At 41.2% G+C, this 27,187-nt stretch overlaps 1 protein-coding gene across 1 annotated transcript; it reads left to right on the top strand.

The window, feature by feature from the left end:
- The first annotated feature begins 78 nt into the window (after positions 1-78).
- Positions 79-27,145, top strand: xk (X-linked Kx blood group (McLeod syndrome)). The gene is made up of 3 exons (XM_047370561.1): positions 79-515; positions 22,532-22,794; positions 25,305-27,145. Exons 1-3 carry the CDS (start codon positions 271-273, stop codon positions 26,228-26,230), a joined length of 1,434 nt encoding a protein of 477 aa, XP_047226517.1. The 5' UTR covers positions 79-270; the 3' UTR covers positions 26,231-27,145.
- The last annotated feature ends 42 nt before the right edge of the window (positions 27,146-27,187 follow it).

Below are 27,187 nucleotides of genomic sequence, written 5' to 3'. Positions count from 1 at the left end.
GAAGGACCTGTACATCACTGCAGTGTGCATCAGCTCAACCACCTCGTTGCACTTTGAAGAAGTGCAGCGCCCCCTGCCGTCTCTCCTCGGAACTGCCCTCGGCTGAGGAAACGTCTTCCTCAGTTCGCTGATTAACAGCTGCTGAGGCGGCGAGCCTTTATGGTTCCTCAACGCCGTCCGCACGGCTCGGTGGTTCCCGTTATGGACGCGAGGACCCGGGGCGAAGCAGTGCGCCGCATCCCCCCAGATGGCGGAGTGGAGTGAGTGAGGATGCGCTTCCCCAGCTCCATCTTTGTGTCGGTGTCTCTGTTCACGGCCGAGACCACGGCAGCGCTGTACCTCAGCTCCACGTACAGCTCCGCCGGAGACCGGATGTGGCAGGCGCTCACGCTGCTCTTCACGCTGGTTCCGTCCGTGCTCGTCCAGCTCACCCTCACCTTCATCCACCGGGACCTGAGCAGGGACAGACCGCTCATCCTGCTGCTGCACATCCTGCAGCTCGGTCCCGTTGTCAGGTCAGAGCTGGCATGTTTGTCTCTGGAGATGCAGTTGTTTCCTTCAGCTGTATGCTGACAGAAGGGTACATGTCTCCCTATGTGGTGTGTGTGTGTTTGTGTGTGTGTGTTTAAAACGTCTCTAACCTGCTTCAGCTTGGATGTTGTTGATGGGAATGCTCTGCGCACATGTTGGCATCCTCTCTAGGCTTTTGTCGGGTTGTCATATTGATGCATTGTGATGGATGTTAGTGTCATTTAGTATTGGAATTAAAAATCTGATCAATAAAGCCATTGATAAGTTCCACATTCATGATATTTGACAGACAGCTGAGTCCTAATCGCCCATTTTGTTGCCATTTATTGTCTGGTCCACGTCTGAAAAGACATAAATTCAGCACCATGAAGCTGAAGACTGCTCCACAGTGATGTAGGAACCATTAAGCCAAACCTGCATGGTCTGTCATCTAACATGCGTGTACTGTCCCTTTGTGGTCTGACTGGACCATCTGCTTACTGGAACATGAGACTAATCCTGTTCTTAGAAAAAAACCTCCCTGTTGTGCACACCCCCACACCAACACTGTAGTCAAATGTGCAAATAGCAACAGATCCACTTTGGTGTAAAACCTTCTCACCACTCTGATATTTATGAAGCACATGACAGTTAACAGTGAGTGATTTTGCAGAAACAGATCAAAAGTAATTTGCATCTGTTTTGGTAATCTGGATCTGAGCATCTTTTATGAGGTTGTCTTTGTGTCCGTTTACTGTGGCTTGTAAAAGCACTCATACCTCTTGGACCTTTTGACATTTTTTTCATTGTGCTACCAGAATCTTTCAAAGAAAAAGATATATGGTATTAAATTATTTCATTTTTACAATTAAATTCTGAAGTGTTTCATGCATTTGTATTTAGCCCTCTAATGAGTTTATACATTGTAGAACCACATTTTGCTGCAATTAGATGCCTCTACTAGATTTTCATATCTACAAAAATTCTCTCATTTTTTTATAAATGGCTTACGCTCCATCAGATTGGGTGGAGAGCTGGGCTATGCTAACACATGAGTACAGTTTGACCTAAGTCATTGCACATAGCTCTGTCTACTGTATGTTTAGTGTTGTCCTGTTGGAAGACAAACCTCCACCTCAGTCACCACCATTTTCTCCTGGATTATTCTGTTCCCTGTCCCTGCTGAAAACCATCCCCACATCAAAATGTTGCTTTCGCTCATGCTTATTGGCATGCAAAGTGACATTTTTGTCTCCTCTGATCCGAGCACCTTCTTCCAAATGTTTCTGTAACACATCTGTTATGTCCCCTACATACCTTGCTTCAAACTTTAAACATGACTTGAATTTCTTTCAAACATGGATTTCTTCTTACCACTGTTCCCCGTAGATCAGATTGTGGGGTGTATGATTAAGGGTTGTCCTGTCAGTAGATTCTCCCCCTGAGCTGTGGAGTTCTGCAGCTCCTGCACAGTAATCATGAGTCTCCTGGCTGTTTCTCTGATTAATGCTGTCCTTGTACAGCCTATTCGTTTAGGTGCATGACCATGTCTTTGTAGGTTTGCAGTTGTGCTATACTCTTTCCATTGTCATGTGATGGATTGAACAGAGCTCTGGGAGATGTTCCAAGCTTGGGGTATGTTTTTATAACCTACCACTGCTTTAAACATCTCCACATCTTCATCCCTGACCTGTCTGCAGTGTTCCTTCATCATGCTGTTTGTTCACTTATATTCTAACACACCACTGAGGCCTTCACGGGACAGCTAGATTGAAACAAGCGTGTTCTATAATTAGGTGACTTCGGAAGACAATTGGTCTGAATTTTATCTAAGGTTATCAGAATAAAGGGGTTGGACACAAATGCAGACCACACTTAGATTTATATTTGTAAAAACATTTTAAAATTGTACATAATTTTCCCTCTACTTCACAATTAATGGGGGACTTTTTGTCACTCATAAAAACGTTAACGTTTGTAATGTAATGTGACAAAAAGTGGAAGAGTTGAACACTTTTGCAAGCACTGTAACAGCCTGAATTATTTCAGTAAAACGAACATGTACCAATTTCAGAGATTACTTCTTATTGCAGTTAGTCTGAAAAGTAACCTGTTCATTTGATGAGTATTCCAGCTTTACAACTCTTCTTATGCCTTTTTAAACTCCATCGTTGGATGCTATTTTAACTAAAATAACTTTTCAATGGTTTAAAGTAAAGAAGTATGTTGTTGTTTTTGCCCTCTGTCAGTTTGTTAAATAGCTTTTGCGTTTTTAAAAAGGCTGTGGAGAAAAGTTAGCACAAGGTCTAAAAGTACAGAGAAAGACAACACTTTGGTAATGAATTTACCATAAATTGTCAGAGGACATATGAAGCCAAATGTCATTGTTTTTTGTGAATTTTCACTTTGTTTATTTTTGTATGAAAGTTGCTTGACTCCTCTGGGAGTTTACTGCTACGTGTTTATTTCCCAACACATCCCTTATTTTGTTTTTACCATTTAGAGCATGGTGGGACATTCAGACAACAAGGAACGTAGATTTTTTTTTTATCGGATATATTTTCCTTAATTTGAAAGGTTGGATATGTCCAAAATCAAAATAGCAAAAGATTGCATGGATGTAATACTTGGAAATCTGTTCTTTTTCAGCGCACTGATGCTTTGCATGCTAAAAATCTACTTGGTCAATGAGACCTACTCCTGCTGCAATTTCTTATCAAACCTGATTGTGGAATAGCCTGGCTAAGTGGCTGAAGATGGGCAGTAAACAGTTATTGTCCAGTGTAGCACTGGTTTTATTTACAAAGATTAACTTAAAAAGTTAACATGGACATATGGACAAAAGAACATAACTGAACTTAAAGCAACCAAAAATGACCTAAAGTGCACTGACCTGTTTCTCTCCCCCTCAGAAACTGAATTCTTCCATTTAAATGCTATCAAAGTCAGTCAGTCATTTTCTACCGCTTATTCCATAGTGGGTCACAGGGGAGCTGGTGCCTATCTCCAGCAGTCTATGGGCGAGAGGCAGGGTACACCCTGGACAGATCGCCAGTCCATCGCAGGGCAACACACAAATAACCATGCACACACTCATTCATACACCTAAGGTTAATTTAGAGTGACCAATTAACCTAACAGGCATGTCTTTGGACTGTGGGAGGAAGCCGGAGTACCCGGTGAGAAACCACGCATGCACGGGGAGAACATGCAAACTCCATGCAGAAAGACCCCAGGCCGGGAATCGAACCCAGGACCTTCTTGCTGCAAGGCAACAGTGCTACCAACTGCGCCACCGTGCAGCCCTGCTATCAAAGTATTCCAACAAAATTGTCTCTCATAGAATATTCCTTACAACAGTTAAGACTAAACATTACAATCAAAGTATTGATGCTACTTCATAGCAGCAACAATCAAACAACTTTTAGAGTGTAGTCATTACTGTAGACAATAAGATATACCAAAATAAAGGCAAACAAAATGACATCAGCACTATACAGGAAGCTGTAAATATAGTAAGTGAGGCATTGCTCCTGGAGCACAGGTATGTAAGGTAAGTTCATAAACAATAAAAAAATATAGACTTAACTTGTCAGAGTTGATTTAACCAAGATGTTAAACTTATTAATTTGTAAAAATGCAAAATATAAACAAAGCTGGGATAGTAAATGTTTTGCAGACCCATCACATAGTATTATCTCCCTCGAGCTTTAATGGTGCAGGAAAACACACTGCCTTAGGTAAATAACACCATACCATACACAATTTGTTCAGCAACTAATTCTGACTGCCATTTATTGTTTGGAAATGTCTAAAAATTCAATAACATCAGTTAATGTCATGCAACTCTGTACAAACGCCCTGTCTGCATTGACAACTATTTACTCACCTCAGAATGCTGAATGCTTGAAACTGAAAGTAGAACTGACACCATGACCTGCTGTCTAGGTAATTGGACTGAAAATTATTTGATGGCTTGGGGTCGCTCATAGAGAATTCAAACTTTTGACAGTGAGTCCATCCTTAAATATATATTCGAAAAAGACGGTGACATCACAGCAAAGGTTACATACTACGTCTGTGAATGCCACAGCACTGATTCCAATACTACATGCACTACTGAAGTTGTTGGCAGATCAAGAGACTCACATACTTGACATAAATGGACCTGATGTTCTACAAAATCGCCTTGATTTGCTCACATTTAGAACATGTTTTTTGATGACTCGGCATACATGACAAGATAGGAAATTGTGACAGTAGCTTCATAATCTAAAATTAAAGCCTGGATTTCAGTGTATTCTGCTGGTGTTAATTTATGTGACATATCTGCGAAAACTTGAGAAGTATAGTGTTTGAATTACAACAGAATTTAGCTATAAGACTCGTCTGGTTACTGATATCAGGGTATACCAAAACTAAAATTTTCTATGATGTTACTACAGTTCAAAGTATTTTTTATTTCAAGCTATAAAAAGTGCCAGTTTTGAGATGTTAGACAATCACGGTGTGTTCAGTAAACTGGAAAAGCTGTACTCATAATTCTTAGTAAGATACATTTTTATTTTGTTTTGCTTTTAGATTTTTTTGTAAATACCATGGAAACAAGGTATTTTTACTCATGGTTATGTTACTGTGAGAATCTCACACAAATCCACTCCTGACTTGTGATCCCTATCTATGGTGTGTTTCTTACAACGAACACTTAATAGTGAATATGTTGGAATAAATTAAGGAACATTACAAAGTTGCAAAAGAACAGGTTAAATAGAAGCCATTGTTGTCATAGATTGTAGACATGTGCAGTACACAAAACAAAACTGAATATGTATAAAGGATAATCTAAAAAAAAAAAAAAACTGTACTTGATGGAGTAAGTTCTCTTCTTTTTTTTTTTTTTTGAACACTTTGTTGATTTTCAAAAAACAAACGGCACATAAGAAATGGCATGCATAACTATAGCTTCAGACCTGGCAGCATATTCACATTGGTTTTTTTTTTTCCCCAGTTTTATATTTTGCATCATATCTGTTATCCAATGACTATGAGTTTAGGTTTTGTGTCTTTCCAATTAAAAAGAATAACCCACCTAGCCAGCAGGTAGAAGTTGATGACATGTTGTAGGTCTATATTGGGGGATTATTCATTTTATCTGGGCATGGTGTAATACGAAAGATGGCAGTTATGGGGGAAGGCTGGATATTATAATTAAATACCTGGGGGAACGTTTTAAAGAAAAATTTCCAGAACACCACGAGCCTTGAGCAAGAACATAACATATGATATGTAGTAGCTGGAGCCTGGTTGCATCTGTGGCATGTAGGTTAATATTTGGAAATATTCTGGCAAGTTTCGCATTTGAATAATGTAGACGGTAACTGTATTAGCGCATGCTTAAGCAGATGGATGACGTATGCACTTTATGGAGAGCTTTCTCCCTTTTTTTAATTAGAGAATGGAACCCCCATATCGTTAGTCCATTCTTTCCTTATTTCAGTAAAAGAAGAATTGACTTTGTCCATTATCTGTGTGGGATATCTGGAAAATGGACACATTTCATAAATAAAAAGTCTAATAGTAGGTAGCGTAAAAAAAGTGTATTTATTTGATAGTCCGCATTTTATAGATAATTGTTCAAAGCTGGCAAAGGTATTTTTAATGTATGCTTTTATGCTACATATATCTCTAATTTGTCAGGTCTGTGTTCAGCAAAGATGGCTGATGAAGGTGGTTGCCTATTATTGGAGAATAGATGGAGATATTTTGGATGCCCAGAGTAGGATCTTTAACATATACATGTCCTAAAATGCCTTTTAAAATTTTTCACTCCTGTCTAGAAATATTCTGCACAGAAAACTTTCCTCTTTATCAAAGGTGCAGATATGGCAGAAAATGTTAATTTTATCAAGTATCTGTTTTTGTCTAGACAACGCCTTAAAGACACAGGCTCTAGTATTGAGCATTTCAAACAGCAAGTGCTGCAGCACTGTACAGATTGAAGAAAAATATTAGTTTGTAAGTTTTCAGTATTTCCAAATAATTGAGGTGTTATCTTAAAACTAAGTTTTGTAAACCTGTAAGTGAGTGTTGTAGGTTTTTAAATGAAATTACAGAAAAATAACCGCTATTAAAAGGGAAATTGACACTATTTGCAGCCATACCACTGATGTAAATGTGGAGTTTATGACCCAGCATGTGAATAATGACTGTGAGATAATTCCTCAGTAAAGCGGGTTCTGTTTATGACTCTGTGACACCCTGTTTTGCTCTCACATTGTTTCCCAGCAGCAGCCTCAGCCATTTTGACCTGTAGCGATCTGTGTTCCCTCCTGTGTTCCCTGAATGATTACTGTTCAGACATCTACATCTTCCCTGGGTGAACCGTGGTTCTAAGAATAGTGCATGTCACTGCAGGCTGCTTATCACTGACAGCACAAGCACAGAGAGGGAATGTCTAACTCTGCTGCAAACAGCCAAGCTGCACTTCCTTGTCTTATCCGCACACGACACTGAAATAATCTTTATCATTTTCTGTCACTGCAGCTGTGAAAACGACAGTTGTTGTGCTGAACTCACAAAACATTTTCTGTTTTGTGAATCATTTCTACCCAACTTATTTTCCTCACATATCCTCATTCCTTTTTTTTAGCTACTTTATGCAACAGTGAACTCCAGTCTGTTGGTTCATCATGGTAGTGCAGCTGAGCAGAAGTTAGACAAAATCATTTCAGTTCAAGGATTGCATTAGGTGCTTTGTCCTGCAGATTTAATCTGGTTTTAAGCCCTCTGGAGCACAGAGTCCACATTTAAATAAAGCTAGAATGGAACGTGAACTAAGGGATAAAAGTTGGATCAGATCACTTTCACAAACCTATCATAGAGGCTGAACTGCAATATATATAGCAAAGTGACTGTGACATTGTGTCGACAGTCAGCTGTAATCATGATCCTGACCAAAATATATAGTCAAATTCAGGTCATTAGATTGCCTTCATGCACATCTTTTTGGAGGTGTAGTAGTACATGTTTTCAGTACAGATATTAAATCATGCAACATCTAGTTTACCCACTGTAAAACCAAACCTGAGTCTGTTTTCAAAATTTGTTTTACTATTTTGTTGTAAATGGTGATTACACTAGAAAATAAATTACCCACCAACACACCATTTTCATCATATGTTTTATGCGTGTAAGTAAAATTCAGCAAAGGCTCTTTCTTTAGCACCACTAAAGATTAAAGTTTCAACCTGCCTTATATAACAAAGCAAATATAACGCACAAGGAAATTATATTAAAGCAATTTTAAAGAGATGAGTTTTGAGCTGCATTTAAATGAGATCATTTCATCCACAGATGTGAAGCGCAGGAGTGGGGAGTCTTTTGTCTTTACCCTGGTATGATTCACAGCCAACAGGGCCTGATAACAGGACCTCAAGGATCTACTAGGGACATAAGGATGTAATATCCTTCAATGTAATACTATGGTAATAATGAATAAAATTTTTATTAAAATGAACAAATGAAAGTCAGACATTGGTTTTCAAACATGCTTCAACAGAATTATTTTGAAAAATAAACTCATGAAACAGGCCTGGACAAACATGATGGTACCCCTGAGAATAATGTGACCAAAGAGACATGTTAAATCAAGGTGTGTCCATTAATTAGCATCACAGGTGTCTACATTCTTGTAATCAGTCTATATATATGTTGGGGTTTATGATTATTGATTGATTCATCTTGAACAATAATTATAATTACAAATCATAATCTGACAAAATCAATTTCTTAACCAAAAATCCTCATTTATGAATCGAGACCAGAGATGTTTCTGGTGTTGTAATTGTGGCTCAACGCCTCTGACAATTACAACCGTTAAATACTCCGTAATAATTAATAACTATTGCCGGAGATGTCACTGTTTAATCGACCATTTCTGCCGAAACGTGTGGAACTTGAACCTTATTTTGACTGACATCACTTTTTGCACACAATGAAACACAAAACGCTCTCTCTTTATCTATGTGAATATTTATTAATTTTCACCTACTCAACATGCAAAATTCTACAAACACAGGGGTAACACATCTAAATAAGCAAAAATCAAACAAACGGTAGTGGGTATGTATTGAATCAACCAGCAGTTTATGGCAAAACAGACGAAGGAAAATGAGAATATGAGTGGTAGTGTGGTGGCGACTGGTGGGGGGTTGGAGCGCAGCTTCGATTGTCCTTTATGATCTTCTGATCATAAAACGTCCCCCTAACTCCTGAGCACAAAGGATTCTAACTTTTGGCGGCAAGCTAGCACAGTGAGATTGAAGACAAAGGGGGAAATGGAGAATTTTACCATGAGGTCGTTTTAACAGTCCAGTCTTGCAACGCACCCGCGTTGACTCTCAGATAGTAAACACAAGCAGCTCTGGGACTGCGGTGGATCCCGATATCAACATAACACATCAAAGTTTCAATAAGCAAGGTTACATGCACATATTATTCAGAACACATGAGATCCTAACCAGCGATTTTGATCGCTTCTACAACCTCTGACCCTGCCCAGGCCTTCTAATAAAGAAATAAAAGATTAAATTAAAACAAATGGGTTTTACTTGGTGTCGTCTTCTTTCTGAGCGAGGGAATTCGAGCGAGGAAAAGTGGGGGTAAGTTAATTGTGCGTCCACAATCAACTTCAGGGAAAACGGTCAGTCTTCGTCCTTTGGTCTTCTTGACAAAAAGGAGAAATATGATCTGACCATCAAAGTCGACTTGGAAATGAAACACGGTAGCGGTTCGTCTCTCCGAAACTCCGTGTCTTCAGTTACGTGTTTAACTCACGTCTTCGATCGGCAAAGTGAAATCTCTGGCCTTCTTAGTCCAAAAACCTCAGTTATGAATTGTTCGTTGTCCAACGAGAGAGAATGAATGAACTCTGCAAAGAGCTCTTCTCTTGAAGTGGCGCACTTCAGTCACTAGTCCGGTTTCTAGCAGAAGGCAAGTTTTCAAACATGAGCGCCTCCTATATAGCGCCCTGTGACGTCAGACTTGGGACGCCCAGTCATATCAGTCGCAATGCTCGATGGGATATGTAGGAGCGGGCTGTCCTGGATACAAAATGGCCAATGACATTGGAGAGGCACAGTGACGTCCAACAACGTGCAGATAGTCCAATATTCAACAACAAGTGGTCCAACATTCCCCCCTAGGTTCAAAGGGTGAGATGAATCGCAGTCTTTGAAGCTACTGGGACCATTCTGTCCTTTGCTGAACAATCAGTGATCTGTGGCGAAGCAGAACAAAACAAAACTGTCTCTGTGTTCCTCAAAACCTACGACTGGGCAGGATAAAGGTTAGCCTGGGCAGGACTAAACTCTGACTAAACTCATACCTTTCTACATTGTTCAATGAGAAAAATACAGGACAATACATTCATGTCATCATTACATTCCTTAGTCATCAGCTTTGGTAACCCTGAGACAAATGGAACGACAATAAAAGATACCGTACATATATATGTATATATATAAAAGAAAACAAAATCATGGTTCATAGCTTATTCGTCCAACTTCTACTAGGCACTGGACCCTGGCTGTGTCATTGGCAAGGGCAGTGCTATGAACCGTGAGGGAATGATTGTGAGGGAATCGATCCTGACCTGTAAACGCTTAACTGCCTGTATGCGGTGTGTAATCTAAAAAAAACGAATGGTTAAAACAGGTTTAGGCTTAAACCATTAGCTCTTCCGGATGATGATTGGTTTTAATTTGACTCCTGTCTCTAAACTATCTAGATGTGGAAAGAGGGAGAAAAGAATAAATTAATTGCAGTACTTAGGCTATAAGCCAGGTGTGTTTGTGGAGGTTGCAAGGTGTCTGCTGAGGTGGACTTAGGATTTCTCTACTAAGTTCAGCAGAACTAGGTCAATGGGTGGGACTGTCTACAGATGAACCAACCTCCTTTAACAAGATTTTGCATGAAATCTCGGGCAGCATGGGTGTGTCCATTACATCATTCTTAAACACTTTTGTGAGGTCTGTTGTGCATGCAGAGTGTTATGGGAAATTATCGTGCCAACTTACAGTTTAAGACTGTGTCCTAGTAGGTAGTTATATGTTTAACTGTTTCTGTTGAAGAAAGTTGTTAGTGATTAGTGCATGTTAGTGTGAGTTCATGAAACATGCACCTATTTAACGGGTCCTACGCACTGGTCTCTCCTTTCCCGGACATGGAGACAAGCTCTGTTCTTGGGGAGGAGAGTTCGATGTAGGACTTCATCTGGTTCAGCAAAAACGCAGCAGCTGGGATGATGGTGTCAACCTTTCCTGACAAGCATCCAACCCACTTAATGAAGCTGCATGTCACAGTTAGGAGGAATTTGTTACCTCCTGTTAATTTTGGAGCTGATTCAACCCAGTTGGTCTGAAGGTGGAACCAAGGTAACGTAACCCCCCTTCGCTGAAGCGGAGGTTGACTGGTTGGCTGGGATGGCTGAAACTGGCGGCAGGTTAAACATCCTTTGATGTAGACCTGGGTGTCGTGAGACCTTGGAGGCCAGTGTGCCATCTGCTGGAGGGTGTGGAGTGTGGCTTTGTAGCTCCTATGGCACCCTACAGGAGAGTAATGGGCGTCGGATAACGTGACCCCCCTTTGGTCTGTTGGAACAATGTCCACAGCATGGGAGAGCTGTTTGATGCCAATCTGCACACTGGCTGTCTTGAGGAGAGGGCGGAGCCCGTCTACTAAAAGGAGTGTGTGGCTGTGTTGTGCCTCAGTTACAAAGGGGTCTTTTTGGCACAAATGGTCATACCGCTCTCTAATGGTTGATGAATGTCCCAGCCAGAATGCTAGTAGCACTTCTGGTATGAACATGGTTTCCAGGTGTACACCTTCCACCTCTTTGGGGTTGTAAGTGTCCACACCTGGGTTCTTTAAAGAGCCAAGCAATGCATGACTGCATCGGGCAGGAGTTTCCTGGATGGCTGGGTGCAGCTGTGTCTCAGAGGTGCACATGACCGGCTCTGATGAGGGCCTGAGAGGTTCTTCGGGTGTAATGTCCAGCTCCACCCAATTAGTGATGCATGATCGGTTTTGGGTGCGGCTGGTGATACTTACATCACGAACCTCAGCCTGAAGTGGTTTACCGAGGGAGAGCATGGCTCTACTCACCTCCTCAAACGAGACCGAGAACATCAGGCTGATCTCTGATCCTGTTTTAAAATGGAACCTCAGTTTGACCTGTCCTCCTATACTGGTGAGATAGTATAGGTAACCTATATGTTCATTATGGTTCAGTTTACCTAAGAACCTTGGAGCAATGGTTTGTGGTGTTTCTCCTGGAGAAGTACCAAGGGGTTCTTGGAGTTTCCCAGGTTTGTCTCCCCATCCGATCATGTAGACTCTGATGGATGTGGAGACTGGGTCCACGCCTAGTCATGCTGACGGGAAGTTTGGGTCCGGTTTAACTGGAGGGTCGGCTTCCTGTTTCAAGGGTTGTGGGGGCATGGTGGCCTGACGCACCGCTTCCGTCACCATCTTATGCAAGGCCTCCTCCATCTCTTTCCCCATAATCCCTTCTGCGTGTCGGTTCCACCCTTTTCCATCAGGTTTACCTTTAGGCTTCACGTGATGGTCAGGTCGTCTGTTCGACCGGAAGTGGTCCGGCAATTTTGACTGTGGTTGGTATTCAGTACCACCCCCCCAGTCCAGCTGACCAAACCTACGTTGTTCCCTGAACCTGTTCTTCGCATGGGTTCTGGTTGAAGGCCTTTCCTGACCTTCTAACGCATGGCTGGTTCTTTCAGTCTGGACCTGTAAAACTCTAGCCTCGCTCTCCGATCCCTTAGTCGGGCGAGCACGTGTTTCCCACGCCATCTGAGCATATTTGCGGATCTCTTGCATGCTCATGGCCTTGGTTCTGCAATACATAGTAACATCGTATCGCACACTTTCATGAAGGTTGCGGAGGAACAGGGATTTAAAAGCATGTTCCTCCTCAATGCCGGGCGCATTGCGTCCTTGGAAGTAAACGGCTCTCAAGCGCCGGTAATACTCCCTGGGTGCTTCGCTTTTCTTTTGCTGGATCGTGAAAGCACCAAGTGTAGCGGAGGCCCGGTCCGTGTACACAGAATATTCTTCCCTTAAAGCTTCGCAAAGGGTTGAATAACGGTCTCGGACTGCTGGTGTCAAGCTCTCCATGAAAACATGGACGCTCCTGGATGTTGTCTTCCAGATGAGCTTCAGTTTTTCCCGTGCTGATGGGCAATACAGATCTAGAAGACAGCGTTCAACTTCCCTAAGGTAATCATCAATGCTTGATTCTGCATTATTAGGGTCGAAACGCTCTATGTCTTTGGCCAGGGACTCAAGCTGGCGGGTGCGCAATCCACTCTCAGGGATTGGTGCCGGCCCATCTGAGTCATCATCGGAGAGTTCACTCCGGCTGCACTCAGGGTGTATCAGTGCATCACGCCTCATCCTCGGAGGAGGCAGTGGAGGCTGCTCCCGGTATAACTGTGGGCCCTGTGCTTCCCGGACTCGGGTCCTGGGCAGCGGTTGAGGGCGGTAGGAACCCCCTGAATCCCAGGGGCGGCACTCCTGTCGCCTTGGCGGAGGTGAGGGATCGTAGAGGACCGTACTGCGAGTCACGTTTGACGGCTGCTCGCATCTGAACCATGAACTATTTACACCTGCTGGGTCCCCAGCTAGGTACCGTTCGTGGCTGCTGATTGCAGTGGGGTGGGGCACCGCACCACTGAACCTATTCTGACTACTTACACCTGTTCTTGCCTCGGTGGATGTATGGGGAACCCTATGAGCCTGGAAAGGTAATCTCTGGAGTGCAGCTTCTACATCCTCCAGGTCTGACCTGCAGGTTCTCTCAGGGTTTCGCAGGTGTGGCTCACCTCCAAAGGTTTCAACCTGTGAGGTGGGTTTCGGTTCGTCCCCCCATTCTTCCAGGGGGGGCGGGGTGGCATGGCTACCTTCTATTGCTTCCAATCTATTTCCAACTTCTGTTATTTCACCTCTAAGGACATCCACTGTCTGCAAAGTATCATTCAGCTCGAACTGCAGTTTAACGCGCTGGTCAACTTCCAACATTAACCTTCGCTGATATAACAGAGTGAGCTGTCCTAACACATCTAAGACCCGTCTGTCCTTTGGTGGGTTTTTAATGACTTGGAGCAACTCCTGAATCCTGGCTTCACGTTGCTCAATGCCATAATCATTGAGGCCTTTATGCTCCTCGGGGGACAACAGAATCAATGACCCAATCACCTCTTGTTCCTGCATTCCTATGGGGTCCTCCACCATACACACATCTCCAGCTGCAGTCTGGGATGTTCCCTCCATCTTTGGCCCAAAATGCACAATGCACGCACACAAACTGTTTATTTATGAACCACCACTAAAGAAATTAGCAGCAATTCAACAGGCTAGGCTATTCAGTGATTAACGATTGCTAAATTAATTAGCTGCACACAACAGGCTAAGCTGTTCAGCTCGCTGTCTGATTCATACCTGTATCTTCCAGGTGTATGGGTTTGCTTAAAATGTATGGGTTTGCTTAAAATGGGCACAAAGGTTTGACCGTTCAAACTGTGGCTTATCCAAGTCTATGCTTTAATGGGGTTAATCAAGCAAACACGCAAAAAAGGGGAAGAAGGGAAATAATTTTGAAATAACCCAGAAACCAAGTTCAAAATAAAATTTTAAAAATGGGAAAACCAAACTAAACATTCAATGCTGTTCTTAGCTTCAAATAAATGTTAGTGTTCTCTAATATGAATCACCTACCTTCCTGTTAGACAACTAAGTTAGTTTTATGAGTCAGATCAAAACATGCTTCACACAATAAAACCCAGCAAAAATGCTTAAATTTTATCCAAAAGTGGTAATGAATGATCTGTAACTTCAACTTTCAACTTTAAGTTATGCCCTTTTGATCATAGGTGATGGAATTATCTGCCTGTGTTAATGAACTGAGTGATTTAAAAAAAATATCAAAGTAGGAAATGCAATTCGCACTAGTGACCACCAGATGGTACTGAGTGCAGGTCTGCGGTTTGGGAAATCCAGCTGCAATCTGTAATCTATTAAATGGCCACCAGATGTGTTGTTCTCTACCTGACTGGGAGAATGTTGGTCACAACTGTAATTACGCCCAGCCGACATTGGGGCAGGTCTGCTGCTTATCAGCGCTGCTTTTTACAGCTGCAGCAGCAGGCTGGCGACTGGAAATTAACTTTAACTTTTCCACAAGTTAAACCAACTTTCACCTTACATCCACAACAAACACCTCTGAAAGCTAATGTTATCCTTTGCAGTAGAACTGAGCACAACCTAATCAAAATCCCCTAATTCACAAACGGTCTAGTTAACGGAGATCACAACTGTTCATTCTGTGCAACAGTGATTTGATGTCTGTCTTTTTAAGGCCCGTCAAAGGGACGCCATATGTTGGGTTTATGATTATTGATTGATTAATCTTGATCAATAATTATAATTACAAATAATAATTTGACAAAATCAATTTCTTAACCAAAAATCCTCATTTATGAATCGAGACCAGAGATGTTTCTGGTGTTGTAATTGTGGCTCAACGCCTCTGACAATTACAACCGTTAAATACTCCGTAATAATTAATAACTATTGCCGGAGATGTCACTGTTTAATCGACCGTTTCTGCCGAAACGTGTGGAACTTGAAACTTATTTTGACTGACACATCACTTTTTGCACACAATGAAACACAAAACGCTCTCTCTTTATCTATGTGAATATTTATTAATTTTCACCTACTCAACATGCAAAATTCTACAAACACAGGGGTAACACATCTAAATAAGAAAAATCAAACAAACGGTAGTGGGTATGTATTGAGTCAACCAGCAGTTTATGGCACTACAGACGAAGGACAATGAGGATATGAGTGGTAGTGTGGTGGCGAGTGGTGGGGGGTTGGAGCGCAGCTTCGACTGTCCTTTATGATCTTCTGATCATAAAACTTCCCCCTAACTCCTGAGCACAAAGGATTCTAACTTTTGGCGGCAAGCTAGCACAGTGAGATTGAAGACAAAGGGGGAAATGGAGAATTTTACCATGAGGTCGTTTTAACAGTCCAGTCTTGCAACGCACCCGCGATAGTAAACACAAGCAGCTCTAGGACCGCGGCGGATCCCGATATCAACATAACACATAAAAGTTTCAATAAGCTAGGTTACATGCACATATCATGAAATGAAATGAAACACGGTAGCGGTTCGTCTCTCCGAAACTCCGTGTTCTCAGTTACGTGTTTAACTCACGTCTTCGATCGGCAAAGTGAAATCTCTGGCCTTCTTAGTCCAAAAACCTCAGTTATGAATTGTTCGTTGTTCAACGAGAGAGAATGAATGAACTCTGCAAAGAGCTCTTCTCTTGAAGTGACGCGCTTCAGTCACCAGTCCAGTTTCTAGCAGAAGGCAAGTTTTCAAACATGAGCGCCTTCCTATATAGCGTCCTGTGACGTCAGACTTGGGACGCCCAGTCATATCAGTCGCAATGCTCGATGGGATATGTAGGAGCGGGCTGTCCTGGGTACAAAATGGCCGATGCCATTGGAGGGGCACAGTGACGTCCAACAACGTGCAGATAGTCCAATACTCAGCAAACAAGTGGTCCAACATATAGGGCTACAGGTAATCACTGTGCTGTTTGGTGACATGGTGTGTTTCACACTCAACATGGACCAGAGGAAGCATAGGAAAGAATTGTCTCAGGAGATTAGAAATAAAATTATAGACAAGCATGTTAAAGGTAAAGGTTATAAGACCATCTCCAAGCAGCTTCATGTTCCTGTGACTACAGTTGCACATATTATTCAGAAATGTAAGATCCATGGGACTGTAGCCAACCTCCCTGGACGTCGCCGCAGGAGGAAAATTGATGTCAAAACAAAGAGACGGATAATATGAACGGTAACAAAAGAGCCCAGAAAAACTTCTAAAGAGATTAAAGTTTAACTTCAAGCTCAAGGAACATCAGTGTCAGATCGCACCATCCAACGTTTGAGTCAAAGTGGACTTAATGGGAGACGACCAAGGAGACCATTGTTGAAAACAAATCATAAAAAAGCCAGACTGGAATTTACCAAACTACATGTTGACAAACCACAAAGCTTCTGGGAGAATGTCCTATAGACAGATGAGACAAAAATTAAACTTTTTGACAAGGCACATCAGCTCTATGTTCACAGACGGAAAAATGAAGCATATGAAGAAAAGAAAACCGTCCCTACTGTGAAACATGGAGGAGGTTCTGTTATGTTCTGGGGCTGCTTTGCTGCATCTGGTACAGGGTGTCTTAAATCTGTACAGGTATAATGAAATCTCAAGACTATCAAGGGATTCTAGAGAGAAATGTGCTGCCCAGTGTCAGAAAGCTTGGTCTCAGTTGCAGGTCATGGGTCTTGCAACAGGATAATGACCCAAAACACACAGCTAAAAACACCCAAGAATGGCTAAGAGGAAAACACTGGACTATTCTGAAGTGGTCTTCTATGACCCCTGACCTAAATCCTACTGAGCATCTTTGGAAGGAGCTGAAACATGCTGTCTGGAAAAGGCACCTTCAAACCTGAGACAACTGGAGCCGTTTGCTCATGAGAAGTGGGCCAGAATACCTGCTGAGAGGTGCAGAAGTCTCATTGACAGTTATAGGAATCGTTTGATTGCAGTGATTAGTCAAAAGGTTGTGTAACAAAATATTGAGTTAAGGATTCATCATTTTTGTCCAGGCCTGTTTCATGAGTTCATTTTTTTTAAATAATTCTGTTGAAGCATGTTTGAAAAGCAATGTCTGACTTTCATTTGTTCATTTTCATAGAATTTTTATTCATTATTACCTTTGTCAGATTCAAGTTATTTCTGTGACCATTGTGGGTTTTTCTTTCATTAACCGAGGGGGTACCAACAATTTTGTCCACGTGTGTATGTAGGCAAAAAAAAAAACGGAACCAGAACCCAATGTAATTGTTCTTTAAACTGAAGCTGCACGATTTCAGGAAAATATTTAACTCCCAAGCTGTTGCTGGACATTATAACAACAATATTGATTATGATTTACCTCATTTACCAGATACCTTTTCTTCTTTACCATTAGACCCCTCTCCATGAGCTCCAGCATATCTTCAACTGAAGACATATCCTGTTGAAGGCATTAAAGCAAAGAGTCCATTCAACCATTCAAATATATTCTAGTTATACAGTGTATGAATTCAGAAAACATGAATTATTATATCCTACCAAATATTACATCCAAACATTCTTTCGCAATATTTCATACATTGATGTTACAATGACAATTGCAATCTGATATATCAAATGAATGACTCATTACCAGGACTCCACAAAGCTGAATGTCATACTGATAAGGGTCAGTCAGTCAGTCACTTTTGATTCAGGTGTGTTGGTGCAATGGTACATCTAACAGTTGCAGTTCTCAATAACCGAGGAATAAAATCTTTATTGAAAGTGCATCAGTCACACACTTACACAATTGCCAGCCTTTTCATGTTTCCACTGGTACTTTAATTTATCATCATCTCTAGGTGAATGTGGTCTGTGATGGGAGTAATTCATTTAATAAATGTGTTCAGGCATTAGGGAATTTGATTCAGTTCCGTTTATTTATCGACGCTTCTATCATACACCTTCAGCATATACAGAAGCGAGATACCGTTCTCCAAGGATCATCGTGCTCAATAAAACAAAGCTTCAAAGAAGGTCCACATGCACATCCACACACACAGTTAAAAACCTATAATAAACACGATACTGTCAGACAGTGTCATGTGTGTAAAAAAAAAAAAAAGAAAAGTGCTAAATATCATTAGCAAATGGCTAGAGGATTAGGTTTAGGGTTTTAGCAATTGTTTTAAATTATAATGGCCTTTATCTGATGCCAGGTTGCACTGGAAAGCATACAATTAATGTCCAAAATGGCTTTCCAAATCACTGACACTATGCACCGCACATGCCTTTGCACTGCTAGATTGGAAAGTCTGTTGCTAACCTGGTGTCTCCACCTTTTAGCAATAGCTGTAGATGAACATCACATCAGTAATATTACTTAAGCTGTAACATTCAAGGCCAGGACTACACTACCCTCATCTTTATTAAACAACCATGCACTGTTAATGCCAAGCAGGTTTGATACATCATTATTTTGCTGTATCTCAGCAGCATCAATTCTGGACATGGCATGGCTGAGTGACATTTCTGCTCCAGAGTTGTAAAAACCAATTATTGAATTTTTAACCTTGATGTGTGTCATTATTGACATGTTCCACTCACTGAAAGCTTTTCAATATTGGTTTCTCCTGCCTGGGTAGAACGTGCCGATTGTTTGGTGAAATTAAGTCCTATAATAAGCCTGTCTAAATATAGAACTGGGTTTCCTGAGCAGTCCAGGAGATGATTTCAGTATTTGGTGGTTTGGATATGTACAGAACAAGGAAGGGATGTTGAAAAATATTTGTATTTTCAAGCTTTAGTGCCTTTCTTATTAGTTTAATCTCCCCCCTCTTTTTGTCTTTTGTTTCTTCAACAGTTCAGTTTTTCCTTTTTGTGTCCTTTCTTCCTTTCTTGCATTTCCCTTCCTTCCTTTGTTTACTTTCTTTCCTTGTCCTTTCTTCCCTCTTTACCTGTGCCCTTTCTTTCTCCCATTTTTACTTGTGTACTTTTTTCCTTTCTTGTGTTCTTCATTCCTTCCTTCGTGAATGCATTCTTTGATTCATTACTTCCTTGTATCCATCTTTTATTCAATTTTTCCTTGTCCCTTCTTCCTTGTTCCCTACCTGCCTTCCTTGCTTCTTTTGCTTAATTTCTCCTTCCTTCTGTTGTTTTCTTCCTGTACCTTTCTTCTTTCTGTTCCTTCTTTCAGTCCAGTTTCTGATATTTCAGGGATGTTTAAAACCCACCTGCTTTATAACCAACTGCCTTAGAGTCATTGGGAACTTTTGTATTTTATAATGAACGTAGAGGACTGAGAATTTCTTGTAATGTTGATTCTGGAAATGTGTGTAATTTTTAAATGAATTTGTAGAACCTTTGTATAACTTTTACCTTTTACTTAATACAAACTGCAGAAACCCTCTTCTGGTATGAATGCTTTAAGTTACTTCAGTTATGTGTTTTATTTGCATGCCGCTCAGTGTTTTTGAACAGATAAACAATTGGTCTCTCAGCAAATGTCTGGCTTAAATCCTGCCGTCGTGTTTAATTGGCTGTGGATCAGCGCCACTCGACCCTACTCTTCAGAGTCTTTAGTATTGAATTGGAAAAATACTGACTCTCACTGACACTGATGGCTCTTTTGACCTCCATAAGGACAAACGCATAAATGGTGCTGCAAATGACCCTGGTGGTAAAATTACCTCAGGCTACGAGTTTCTGCAGCATCTAAGTACTGCAGCCTTTCACTGTTGTGGTGAAAAAAAAATCAACACTGATAGTATACGTAAGATAAGAGTAAAAGCTGCAATGAATATATTAATAATAAAAAAAACATAACTTACTTGATTAATTATTATACCAACATACAACATTTTTTTCAACCTTTGGCTCTGGCTAATGTTACTATTTTGGATTGATTTGTAATAAGTATTGATCTCAGTGCAGTGGGTGAGAGGTTATCTCCATGATGGATGTGAGCTCAGCTAACATCCTCCTCTTACCCATGACCTCCACAGGGTCAAGTGGGCAGCCCAGGACAGAACTGGCCCTCCTAACCAGCTTGTTACTCTCTTCCTGTCCCGCTCTGTGCTGCCTGGGGACCAGCAGACGACAGCGTGCATGATGGCAGAGGCTACCACAGAGTCATAAAAAGTCCCGAGCAAAGGCCTGCACACTCCAGAGGACCTCAGTCTCCTCAGAAGGTGGAGGTGACTCTGGCCCTTCTTGTACAGGGCGTTGGTGTTACGGGACCAGTCCAGTTAATTGTTGAGATGAACACCCAGGTACTTAAAACTGTCCACTGACTCAATATCCTCCCCCTGGATGTTCACTGGTGAGTGAGGTGGTGTCCTTCTCCTGAGGTCTATCACCATCTCCTCCTTCTTTCTGGTGTTCAAGCACAGGTGGTTGCGCTCACACCAGTCCACACAGTCCATGACCAGTACTCTAGTCGTTCCCCTCAGACACGCAGCCCACAATGGCTGAGTTGTCAGAGAACTTCTGGAGATGACAACTGTCCTTGTTGTAGGTGAAGTTTGCGGTGTAAAGGGTGAAGAGAAATGGTGACATCGCAGTACCCTGCGGGGCCCCAGTGCTGCAGAAATAAATATACATGCAAGCTAAAAATGATATATATTCCATCTAAGGTGAGTTGTCAAAAGTAAGAGTGAGGAAAAATAATATCAAGCTGTTTATAAAATGTTTTTTTTTTTTTTTTTCAAACATTTACTGTATGAACTGCTTGAAGATTCAGTTTCCCATTGATCTCTGAACTAATATTCATTGTATAAAACTGTTTCTCAGAACTGCTTCAGTTCTGTGTTGTATGAAGTCAAACCGCTTGTGGCACCTATTAACAGGTATTCCAACACAGAACTCCACAGGTTTCCTATTATATCCAGAGACTGGACAGGCCACTCCATAACATTAATCTTATTGGTATGGAACCAAGATGCTACTTGCTGACTGGTGTGTTATGGGCCACTGTCATATGAAACATCCATTTCAGGGGCATTTCCTCTTCAGCATAAGGCAACATGATCATGGCCCCAGTCTATTAATGGTCTATAAAGAGTTTACAGCTTAATTACCTACCGGTTTATTAACAATTTGTCATTTGGATTTCATTAAGCCTCTTCATCTGGAAAGGAGGCTGCATTCCTGAGGCAGAAAGAGTTGTGGTCTATCCTAAGGAGACCAGGCAACTCCATGGTGAATACTGATGTACTGTAGTGGTGTATGAATGTGTGAATGTTTGAATTTATATAGTCCTTTTCTAATTCAATCTTGTGACCAATCCTGTTCGGCCAGTAAATGAAGCTTTACGTCATGGATAATTGTAGTTTGTACTTGCTCATACTGTACATTGCATCTGAAAATGATTCTCAGCTTCACTTTTTCCACATTTTGTGGTGTTGCAGCTTTATTCTAAAATCGATTAAACTGATTATTTTCTGCACACAATATATTGTGACAAAATGAAAATAGATTTAGTAAAACGAAAAAAATAGTTTCCTACCCTCACCTATGGGCTTGAACTTTGGATTATGACCAAAAGAACAAGATCCCAGATACTAATGGCTGAAATGAGCTTCCTCCGTAGGGTGGCAGGGCTCTCCATCAGAGATAGGGCGAGGAGCTCGGCCATCCGGGAGGGGCTCAGAGTAGAGCCGCTGCTCCTCCACATTGAGAGGAGTTAGTTGAGGTGGCTTAGGCATCTGTATTGAATGCCTCCTGGACGCCTTCCTCGGGAGGTGTTCCAGGCACGTCTCACCGGGAGTAAGCCCAGGGGACGGCCCAGGACACGCAGGAGGGACTATGTCTCTCGGCTGGCCTGGGAACGCCAGGAGGAGCTGGAAGAGGTGTCTTGGGAGAGCGACATCTGGGTATCTCTGGGTGTTTACAGAGTCTGCTGCCCTTGGGACCCAGTCCCGGACAAAACGTATGACGACAAATATGAGTATGAAAATAGTTTGAGTTTTTAACAAAATTATTTAAAATAAAACACAAAAAGAAATTGACATAAGTATTCATTTATTTTGCCTGGACACTGACTGACGGAGCTCTTTACACTGATCATCCTGCAGATGTTTCTATAACCTCACTGCAGACTTTAGTAGTAAAGTCTGGTGATATCAGGAACATAATTTCTAAAGGAACCCACTTTTTTATAAGAGGCGTCACAAGTCACATGATGTATCGGGGCAGAAACCAAGCAGTTTTGATTTGTCTGAAATAGAGCCAGTAATGATTTGCAACAGACTGAATGATGCAGCGGCAGTTCTTCCTTGTCTCTGCTCTCTGCTCTTTCAGGTGTCTGGAGGCGTTCTGCATCTACGGCAGTGTGGGCCAAGTGGAAGAGCCTTATGTCAGCATCACAAGGAAGAAGCAGATGCCCCACGAGGGTCAGTCCGAGGAGGTGGAGCGGCAGGTGGGGCAGGCAGAGGGGAAACTGTTCACACACCGAGCAGCGTTCTCCCGCACTTCTGTGATCCAGGCCTTCCTGGGATCAGCTCCACAGCTCACCCTTCAGCTCTACATCTGTGTGTTGCAGCGGGGGGTATCCATTGGGAGAGGTGAGGAGGAGGACGATGTGTGCTGGAAATATGTGGGGGAGGATTATGGTTAGTCTGTCACAAGTGTGCTACAGTGTGGGCTGAGCTGGATGTTGAGTCCAAGTGGACTTATGCAACAACCCACTGGTACTGATGTTGAAATTCCTGCTTTTGTCTCTAAATGCCTCTCAGGTAAAGCGTTTACAGATTCAAACTATAATACATGTTGTTCAGACTGAGGTAAACTGTAGGATCTTATGGTACTTTGTCTCTTCTGCTGTTATGCTTTTTATTTCTGTTCAGCTTTTACCTTCTACTATTATCATTTACATTAATGCCAGCCAATGAAATCCAAGCAGAAAATAGAAAGACAAAATGCAGTTTCTACTTTAATTCTATGGGAATACAAAGCCTGACAAAACTCAAAGAAACAAAATGTATTCTTTCTTTTATGGGACTTTTCAAGGCTTGTCTTTAATGCATATGATGATTTTGTCAATTAGAAAGGCAATTTTATTTAGAAAATAAGCTGGTTTTTCCCTCTGAAACCTGTAAAAGAAAAATCATTATTGAATAAAAAGTAGACATGCCAGAAAGTTAATATTCTGAACATCAAGTCACCAAGTCATTGTATAACTGTTATTCAACTCTTTTAAAAGAGCAAAACTGACTTTAAAAATGCACAAAACTCATTAACTAAATTTGCTCACAAAAAACTCAAATAAAAAACAAAAACTAATCCCAAACTGTTATATTATAACTAAATATCTTCATGTTCTCGAAGACATCTTAGTCCCATTAATTCAAAAAGGGAAAATTTCAGAATATTTATGTATGCAATGTTTTAGGATCGCATGATTTTACATGGTTCGCCACAGAAGAATGTACCATCGTTAATATTGTTTTAGCATTTTTTATTTATTAGACATAAATAACAGAAGAATAACAGAAGTTGCTTCTGCGTGATCTACTGATGTTGCTTAAAGTTTGCAATTAATTGATTTTTAAGTGTTTTTGGAAAGATCCCACCTACTTTGCACACATTTTCTTTGGAAGCTGTATAAATTGTTCCAATGTGGAGACATTTGTGTGCATTTTCGTGTTGCTCCTTAGATATTCTACAAGGTTCCAAGTCATTTTGCCCCTTCAGCTTTTCATCTTTCGTAGTTTTGGGGTACAAAAAGGAGCCATCTTTCTTGAGATATTTCGTACCGACTATGTGTCAGTTAGCACCCACCTTGGGAACATTTGCTTACCAAGCCAGCCCTTTGAAAGTAATGTTCTACCATTATAGTCTAATGAAGAAAAAAATGTGACAGGGCCTTCAGTCAGATTTATTTTTGTTTGATCATAATCTGTCATGTTAAATAAGAGTTGACTGGTCTAAATGGGGATCCGAACCACAATATGTGGAAATGAGCTGTATGATATAGAGATAAAATCATCATAAAACATTATAAAGTTACAATAAATAACAAGTGACATGTAACAATTTTTTGATTCTTTATCCGTCTTAATTCTTAAAATTACCTAACGTTAAGAAATAGTTATACATAATTGTTAGTGGTAAAAAAATTAGGACAACCCGCTCTTTCAGAAGAAATGTTCTAATCTCGTTTTTTTTAATCTCCAGAAGATAAAGTGATTTCGCAGTACAGTAAAAATTAACCTTGGTTCATTCATTGAACAAAAATGTGTTTTCTAGTAAGTAAACTTCATTCATATAGCACATTTCACAGATAAAATCACAAAGTGCTATACAGAGTGCAAATAAAATGTATACAGAAATAGGCTTAATATAAAACAAAGACCGTAAGAAAAGTTGATTAAATTAGCAGAACATATAACTAAAAGCTTGTCTAAATAAGCATCACCAAACCATGGCACTTCTACCTCCAGGCTTCACAGTTAGCATCAGGTTCTTGTTCTGGGATACTGTGATTGGTTTATGCCAAACATGTTCTCTGTTCTGGTGTCCAAATAATTTAGACTAATCTGTCCAGAGAATATTATGCTAGGTCTTGCTCTGTGTCAACATTTTCTCTGGATGATGGATTGAACAGAGCTCTGTGAGACCTTCAGTGCTTGGAATATAGTTTTAGAATCTAACCCTACTTCTAACTTCTCCACCTCTTTCTACTTGTCTGTTGTGTTCCTTGGTGTTTATAATGTTTCTCCACTAATAAACCTTCACAGTACAGCTGGATTAAAACAGAGTGAATTACACACTGGTCGACTCTGTTTACTAATTATTTGAATTCTGAAGGGAACTGCTTGAACTGGATCTTGTGTGTTGGTCTATCACTTGAAATCTGAATAAAAAAACATCTGTTTGTGGTTGTAATGTGACAAAATGTTAAAAGTTCATTGGATATAATTCCTGTTACAAGGCGCTGTAAGGCCTGGCCTGTTGATAGTGATAGTGTGATGAAAATATGAGGAAAAGTGTCTGAAGTCCAGTAAAAAAAAATGTGAACCTGCCCTTTAAATAATGTCTCCTTATATTTGTGGTTTTTTTTTTTTTCTGTTAGCCACACTGATGGTGATCTCGCTTCTGTCCATTGTGTACGGAGCACTGCGCTGCAACATCCTGGCCATTAAGATTAAATACGATGACTATGAGGTGGACATCCGACCAATGGCTTACCTCTGCATCTTCCTGTGGAGAAGCTTCGAGATCGCCACACGTGTGGTGGTCCTGGTTCTTTTCAGCTCCGTGCTGCAGCTCTGGGTCCTGCCCATGGTTTTCCTGAACTTCTTGGTTTTCTTCTTCTACCCATGGATCCTGTTCTGGCAGAGCCACTCGCCGTTCCCCGAGAACATAGAGAAGACCCTCACCAGGGTGGGAACCACCATCGTGCTCTGCATGCTCACCTTCCTCTACGCCGGCATCAACATGTTCTGCTGGTCGGCCGTGCAGGTGAAGCTGAGCGACCCGGACCTCATCAACAAGTCCCAGAACCGGTATCGCATGGCTGTGTACTACATGGTCCGCTTTGTGGAGAACGCCTCGCTGCTCTTGCTGTGGTACATCTACAAAACGGACTTCTACGAGTTCATCTTTGCCCCGCTGCTGGTGCTGCAGCTGCTGCTTGCCTACATCATCGCCATCTTCTTCATGCTGGTCTTCTACCAGTTCTGCCATCCATGCCGGAGGCTCTTCTCCTCCAGCATGACACAGGGCCTTTGGGATTGCTCCTCCTTCCTCCATGTCCTGTGTACCTCTGCTTCCCCCCAGAACACGCCCATGGGAAGGGCAGCAACGGAGCAATCTTCACGCCAAGAGCCATCCAACAACCAAGTCCCCGACACAGCCAGCGACAGCGCAGACGACGTTCCAAATGACACAACATATGATGTGCTTAATGACACAATCTATGACATTCCTAATGTGGAAAACAGCAGCATAGGTGGAGTCAGCAGGGATGTAAGACACAGTGCGTCCTGCAACGTCTAAAGCATCACAACTGTCCCAATGTGCCATTCAGCAGACTTTTCATAACCTTTAAAGTGCCACGTGTCCCTTTGTTGGTTTTACAGACCTCTGATCTCGTATATCAGTCTCTGCTTTTAAATGGATTCATTCTGACTGCAATGACGCAGAGGTGATGATCGCCCATATTTTCAGCCAACAGTATCCTTCCTGCAGCCTTCATAACGTGCTGTATGTATAAGGATCACCTGGAGCCCATACATTTAATCTGATTGTATTAGTACCCATTTTTGGCATGGATGCATGCAGATGTCTAACCTCAGGTGAGATATAAAAGCTATTATGAAGAACCCATCCTCGCCAGTTTTATGGCTGCATACAATTAGCTTTTTTTAGTCCTCCAGTAAGAGCTTTATGTTATCATGCAGTGCTTCTGTGAGGTGCTCATGCTTGATGATGAGACGTTTGATCCACGTAACAGATAAAGAACCACTCCACATGATACTGTAAAGCAAAGACATCACCAAGAAGCGTAGTATGTATTTTGCATGTTTACAAAAGAAAATATTTGATTGTCTTTTTTCTGTACAGTCAAGCAGCAGCCATAGTGATGTGAAATGCTATGTTTGTATGTTTTATCACTTAGAATATTTAAAACACACAAAAGGGACTATATTTAACTGAACGAAATCACCAAATATATGTACTTGTTTCTAATCTTAAATGTAACTTTACGATTGACAGAAGGAATGTCAGTGTGCTTGTTTTTGCACCAACTCCTTTTTGCAACGTCTTTGCAGAGGAATCGCCAGAATGCTTCTGTTTGTTCATATACACAGCAATTAATACCAAAAAATAAAAAATACAAACATTCTGACACATTAAAGCATAAAAAGTAAAACGTCTAGTTAAAAATAAATCTATATTTATATGTGAAAACTGCATTCTTTAATTTATTTCATGTGTTGTGGTGACATCTAG

Source organism: Girardinichthys multiradiatus, chromosome 7 (assembly GCF_021462225.1).
Source record: "Girardinichthys multiradiatus isolate DD_20200921_A chromosome 7, DD_fGirMul_XY1, whole genome shotgun sequence".
Lineage (NCBI taxonomy): Eukaryota > Metazoa > Chordata > Actinopteri > Cyprinodontiformes > Goodeidae > Girardinichthys > Girardinichthys multiradiatus.
The sequence above is the reverse complement of the archived record's forward strand: the minus strand, read 5'-3'. Positions and strand labels throughout refer to the sequence as shown.

Bases quoted from the DNA above. Each gene is read 5' to 3' on its own strand.
- xk (XM_047370561.1), top strand. From the start codon at position 271: ATGCGCTTCCCCAGCTCCATCTTTGTGTCGGTGTCTCTGTTCACGGCC. The intron at 516-22,531 runs GTCAGAGCTGGC...CTGCTCTTTCAG, and splicing joins CAGCTCGGTCCCGTTGTCAG to GTGTCTGGAGGCGTTCTGCA. The intron at 22,795-25,304 runs GTGAGGAGGAGG...TTTTTCTGTTAG, and splicing joins GGGGGTATCCATTGGGAGAG to CCACACTGATGGTGATCTCG.